Consider the following 6,851-nt stretch of genomic DNA (forward strand, 5'->3'; position numbering starts at 1 on the left):
GCCTTCTGTTGACGTCAGTAGGAACGTAACGTGGACGTTTGGTCGCGTTGTGATGCAAAGCATTAGTGATCTGGATTATGTCTAATTTAAATTTAATTTACATAATATATAATAAACTGGGGCAGTTTATTATCTAATTTTTATTTTGCAATACGGTTCTCTTATGCTACTTTACACATCATTGTGTTTTTAAACCATATTCTGTTCTTTCAGACAATCAGCATACAGCCTGCTGCAAGACAGAGAACTCTACCGCAACTAAGTGGATAAGCCTGGGGTCACTGCGAGGACCAGTTTTTTTTGTGCCTTCATCTAACCCTGTCTTCTGTATCCTCTTCTCTCACACCAACTAACTTCATGTCGTCTCTCACTACATCCATAAATCTCCTCTTTGGTCTTACTTTAGACCTCCTGACTGGAAGCTCCAACCTCAGCATTCTCTACCAATATAATCACAGTCTCTTCTCTGAACATGTCCAAACCATCTCAATCTGGCCTCTCTGACTTTATCTCCAAAATATCTAACATGAGCTGTCCCTCAGATGTACTCATTCCTGATCCTGTCTATCCTCGTCACTCTCAAAGAGAACTTCAACATCTTTAGCTCTGCTACCTCCAGCTCTGCCTCCTGTCTTTTCTTCAGTGCCACTGTCTCTAAACCGAACAACAACACCTTTAACTTTCATTCTGGCTGATACTCTTTTATCACACAACCTGACACTTTTCTCCACCCATTCTAACCTGCTTGCAATCGCCTCTTCACCTCTTTTCCACACTCTCCATTGCTCTGAACCATTGACTCTAAGTAATTAAAGTCCTACACTTTTTTCACCTCTGCTACCTGTAACCTCAGTGTTCCACTTGGGTCCCTCTCATTCACACACATCTATTCTGTCACATCTGTGGCTTTCTTTAAGTCAGGTTATGGCTTTCTTTTAACCACTCAGCTCAGCAGCTGAACTTACCTAAAAGCACCAAGGAATGACTCAATGCAAATCAACCTTACAGAACATACACACAGTGGTCAGGAATCTAATTAGCAAGTATCTGAGACTACTTGTCCCCTATCTGTTTCCTGGTGGGACAGCTTCCTGATGAAGCTCTGGTCTAAAGACAGTGCAGACAGGTCTGCTGAGGTGCAAATGTATCATTTGGTCACCATAAACAGACATTTTGCATTTGAAGGAAGACTTCTCTCACACATCCCCCCTTTTTATCCTTCTATTATAAATAAACATGGTCAGGATTCGTCAAGAATAAGCAAAAGTAGGAAAAGTTCATCAGAAGTGTTAAGTCACAAGGATTTTTAAAACATTTCATCATCCTGTTCCCACAATTATGTTCAATTCAATTCAATAGTAAAGATGTGTAGAGGAAAAGGGCATCCAACAAATCCCCCTTGAGCCAACCCTCATCCTGTGCACAGGGAAAAAGGCAACACCCACACAGTGTCAGTGCAATAATGCCTATAACAACATATGTTAAGAGTGATAGGGTATAAGCCTTCCATCTCCAAAACACAATGTCAAATCAGCCCCAGGTGTCATCATAGCCAGAATAGAATGTCTTTTCAGGTCATGTAGCAGTGACCCCAGTCCCTCCAGCCCCCATCTAGGTTGTTTGAAATGAAGGTGCAACATATGTTTTCCAATATTGGTGCAGACTCTTCCCTTGTCAGCAGGCAACATGTCAGTTGCCATTCTGTTCTCCCATGTCATCTGCGATGTTGCTGTGTGTGTAACCAATGAGCCTGTGTTAGCTGCAATACATGTAGTCGATACATTGCATCCACAGGCTGTCAATGTTCCATGACAGAGACCATGTAGAAGAATATTGACCAAGCAAGTGCGGGTCCAGCCACACTTCGCTGACCGATCCCTCAACAGTGCCACAGTTCACTGATCATCCACAGGACCGCTGCAACCATGGCGAAGAAAACAAAAGTGCAAATTCTTATTTTCAGGTTCCACTCCTTCATTCTGAGTGGATGTTCTTGCCGTGCAGGATTCTCAATCGTTGGGCAACATGGTTGCCCACATGATTTCATCATGTGCAAACAACAACAACAAAAACATTGACCATGCACCACAGCAAACGGGAAAACTTTGCAATTCATCTGCAAAATGGTGTCATGCCAAGAAAAAAAAATCATCATTGTTTCTTTAGTCATCTGTTTTGGAATATTTTGAATTCCGGCAATTCATTTTTGCAACAGTTTTTCTTTGGGGTGATCACGTGACCCAGATATGTCACTTCAGTCGGTAAACTTCAGTTTAGAAAAAAATACTTTATGGCCCCAAGGTGTTTTAACAGGTGCACCATATTCATTTTTTGCATGCTTCTTCAATTGACAAATACAAATTAGCAAATCATCTACGTACTGTAGCAAACACAAAAATCTGTCAAGTTTGCTGCTACCAGAGGAAGAATGATTTGTAGATTTTTTACTTAAGCACACACCCTGCATTCACCTCCTGTGAATTTGAATGTAGTGCCACTCAATTGGTTGGTCTCTTAATTTAAAAAGCGATATGCTAACACGCACTAGAGAATTCTCACATGAAATTGTTACATCTGCAGTTAACAGGGGACTAAACACAGGCTTTATGCCATTGATGGCTTCCTGTATTGGTTTTGACATGATCTGTACTCTAATTTTGGATAGACTATCAGAGGCCCTGCATCTTTCTTAAGACTTATGTCATATTTATGGGCTGCCCAAAGATTTTGGAATTTGGTCGAGCTCGGATAGTAAACTAGTTTCTATGATAGTAAAGGCTGCAGCATGTGCAGTCTTATGGCTATCAATGAGCTCAATTCTCCAAGCTTGTCCAACTGATTGCATACAATGTACATCACCCTTCCTGATGTATTCCATCCTAGGATCTGATGCTGGTGATTGGACTATCTGCATTTTAGAGGAACAGAGTGATTTTTATTAAAAAAAAAAAAAAATCTACCACTGACTGAATGAGTCAGAATAGAGCTTGTAGCTCCTGAATCAACTTAAAGATCACATCATGATTATTCAACTAAATAGCAAAGCTCTGGGAATAGCTTAGACTTATCAGAATGACAATACATTGTAAAATAATACAGTTCCTACCTGGATTCTGTTCCTGTGTGTGAGTGTGTAAGTGTGGGTCACCTGATCTGACATCTGTGCCTGTATTGGTGTCGCCTGAACTGGGGTCTGCTCCCCCCGCTCTCCCATCCAGTCAGTCTTTTTCATATCTACAGAACACTCCCCTGCCCAGCATCCTTTCTCACAACACTGAAAACAGGCTTCTTGGTTACAGTGACGTCTTCCTCCTTTGCCTCGTTCCCTTTCTTGTACTTTGCCACAAGTTCTTTGGTTGGTCATGAGTCTGGGCATGGTGTGTTGTGTAGTTAAGCTTCTGCTGATGGAGGAGTGCTGGCTTAGGTCTCCTGTCCATTCACTGTTGGCTCTGGCATGGTGGGGAAGGGAGTGGAGGAGCAGAGTCCAGACCTGGAATCACCTTATGAAACTCTGTTCTGTGCTCTCCTTTTCTGTTTTCCCAATTGACACTATTCAGTCAATTGATTAAAACTGTAAATTTCTCCACACGATTGTAACAATTCAGTTGGTAAACTGTGCCCAGGCCTGGCGCTCACCTATCTCAGTACCCAGTATGCAGTGCGCTGCATACAAGAGTATTCAATAACACAACGGTTCAACTAAAATGACAACGTCTTGTCACCTACCCAACCAAGTAAGTTTTTATAGAGCTCAAGTTTTAGAGTTTTTATAGAGCTCTCTTACCTTGTTCCTTGCTCATGTTTCTCCTTTGCTATTTGGTCCGTATCGCTCCGTAATTGGATCGGTGGTCTGGCCCCTCAGGAGGACAGCATCTCAACCATAGGGAGGAATCAGCTGTTATTTGGTGCGCACCGCTACTGTTTATCACTCAGCGTCCAGACCACTGTCCATCCCACTTTTCTGACACCAAATTCTTCAAATTTTCCTACTCTAAACAGTAACATTCTGGTAATCTTTTTCAAAGTAGGAGTGAGAGTGCTGCATACTAGAGTCTGGAGAGACCTTCAGCCTTTGAAAGGAAAGTTCTGCACATTTAATGACATTTATCTTCTTTTGACTTTTCTGTTCCCTGTCCTTAAAGAGGATAAAGAAGATGGTCATGACGTGAGACGACCAGCAGATGGCGTCAACAGAAACACTGCGGTTGTGACGTGTGACCTTTCTCCACCCGCATGGTCCCACGTGGTCTAATGGCGGAGAGCAGCAGGAACGTGCGGAGCGGCCAGAAAACAGAGCAGATGAAGAAAGCCCGAGAGAAAACAATGAGGAAGAGGAGTAAAGAGGAGGAGGAAGGGGAGCAGGTAGAGAAGCAGGAAAAGGAAAAGGTAAGAGTGGACACACATGAGCAGGACAGGCTTTTCTTGTAAGACTCTGGTGGTTAGCTAGTAGCATGCTAACTGCTCACTGCTCATAGTCTGTTTAACTATCAGGTAAAAGCTAAATATGTTACGTCGGTGACGGGTTAATTTTCAGAGACATAAGACGAACTGTGGACCAAAGCAGACCGAGTCCAGATGTTCAAAGGCAGCGGAGCATCTTAAAATGTTCAGACTCTGAATGGAGACGCAGAAGCCTCTCCTGGAAATAAACATGCTAATCGGAGCTCTCATGCTGTTCTGGGATAATCGTCGTCGGTATTAACTTTACCCAGATAACAGTAAAAAGCAAATGTTCAATGGGCAGAGAAGCTCTGTTCAGGATGCGTCCTTTTTAAAAGACCATAAATGAACCGAGTTAAAACGTCCGAGAACTGTTCTGCGTTAGGATATTTCGAGATTCATTTCAGTTTATATATAATTTTAAGTAAGACTGGTAAGTCTAAAATGTTTATGACTAGGTAATTAGTCGTCACAGGTTAAAACGGGCAAATTCTGAATGTATTAAATGTTTTGCAGTGGAACCTTGGAGCAGCTAATGCTATTCAGAAATAAACAGCTGACCAAAATCATAACAGACAGCTAGCAGGTAGCTAATTACGCTGACGTTTTCAGTGTAGCATCTGCTACGTGTGGCATTACCATGTGTAGATCTCTCAGCAATCCTCACAAATGTGCGGAGGTAGACTCACACCCAACTCCATTCTGTTTAAATTTGATTTTGGATACAGACCAAAATAAAGTTCATGTTCTCGCATTAAGAGCATTTAATGCACTCATCTGAAACAAAGGCCAGTCACTGCCAAAATTAGTAGGTTTTTGAATGGAATCTGTTGTTTGTGATCATTGAAATAAGTGTCTGCTACTTCTTCAGATCTTTGACTTCAACAGCAAGCCTGTTGAGGAGGATGATGAAGACCTTTCAGACAGCGAGGACAGCGTGTACTCCGGCCTAGAGGATTCTGGGAGTGACAGCAAAGATGATGGTGAGGAAGAGGAGAAGGAGGAGGGATCAGATAATGAAGATGATGAGGGAGCTCAGCAGGTAGTGTTTAACCTGGCATTCTGACTTATTTGTTCTCTGTGTTCTACATGTTCCACATGAACTTCATGTGTCTGTTCTTCCTGCAGACCGGGGAAGAGAAGGAGAAGGTCGGAGGAGTGACAGCAGGAAAAAAGGAAAGGAAACAAGATGAGTACAAACAGGACTCCTCAGACGAGGAGGTAAGATCAGAGTAAAAGACAGGTCCTTATGGGTTGTCTAATGTTCCTTGCGAGGTCCGATGCTCTGTCAGACTTTCCAACATCTAATACTTTATCCAGACCTGTTGTGTTTTTAGTATCCTATAGTTTATTAGTACTCTGATGTTCTTGAGGGTTTACCAGAGTCTGTCAGATTCTTTAATGTGCCTGTGTAACATATTTTCAGGATTGCTGATGTGCTGTTGAATATACTTTAGCAGACCCCAAAAAGCCTCATTGAGCCTATATCACATTTCAATCTTAATGTTTTAGGCCAGTCACGTATTTTATTGGATTTATATTTATTCCTCGGGGTAATTTCTAGGTTCTAAACTCTGTCAGGTTCTTGCTACAGCATCCAAAATGCTGCAGCAAGAGTGCTGACTGGAATTGGCAAGAGAGATCATAATTCACCTTCACTAGCTTCTCTCCATTGGCTTCCCATTAAATTTAGAATGGAATTAAAAACCCTGCTTCTTACATATAAAGCTCTGAAAGGTCAGGCTCCGTCATATGTGTGTGTGTGTGCGTGTGTGTGTGTGTATATATATATGTATATGTATGTGTGTGTATATATATATAGAGAGAGAGAGAGAGAGAGAGAGAGAGAGAGAGAAGACCTCATAGCACTATATCATCCCAGTAGACCACTTCGATCTCAGAATGCAGGCCTTGTCGTGTTTCCCAGAATTTCCAAAGGTAGAATAGGAGGCAGAGCCTTTAGCTATCAAGCTAGTTATAGTTATGCTGCTATAAGCTTAGACTGCTGGGGGACCCACCCCCCAATGCACTGAGCTCCTTTCCTCCTCTTGTCCTTCTCTCCTCTCCCCTCACCCCACAATTGTCATTACTGTATGACATTAACTCTGTATGTTTTCTCCCGTAGTTGTCTGTCCCCCTCTCTCTGTCCCTCTTTCAGGTGTCCACGGGCTTTGACGCTGTGGGTTTTCCAGTGTGCAGCTACTAGTCCTACCAACCTGCCTGATGTTTTGTTGTTGCTTTAGTTGCTGTTTTTCTTTTCTCTCTTCACTTTCCACTCACCCCAATTGGTCAAGGCAGATGGCTGCCCACCCTGAGCCTGGTTCTGCTGGAGGTTTCTTCCGTTAAAGGGAGTTTTTCCTCTCCACTGTTGCCTAGGCCTTGCTCAAGGGGAAAATCTTTGGGTTCTCTCT

General features: G+C 42.6%; 1 protein-coding gene across 1 annotated transcript in view; it reads left to right on the top strand.

Moving 5' to 3' along the window:
• Positions 1–4,221: 4,221 nt before the first annotated feature.
• The window catches only part of bop1 (BOP1 ribosomal biogenesis factor), a 9,570-nt gene continuing 6,940 nt past the window's right edge, over positions 4,222–6,851 (top strand). The window contains exons 1-3 of the mRNA XM_067498448.1: positions 4,222–4,386; positions 5,312–5,482; positions 5,569–5,661. Coding sequence (XP_067354549.1) covers positions 4,234–4,386; positions 5,312–5,482; positions 5,569–5,661 — 417 coding nt within the window. The 5' untranslated portion in view covers positions 4,222–4,233. The remainder of the gene's footprint in view (positions 4,387–5,311; positions 5,483–5,568; positions 5,662–6,851) is intronic.

Source organism: Channa argus, chromosome 1 (genome assembly GCF_033026475.1).
Source record: "Channa argus isolate prfri chromosome 1, Channa argus male v1.0, whole genome shotgun sequence".
Classification (NCBI taxonomy): domain Eukaryota; kingdom Metazoa; phylum Chordata; class Actinopteri; order Anabantiformes; family Channidae; genus Channa; species Channa argus.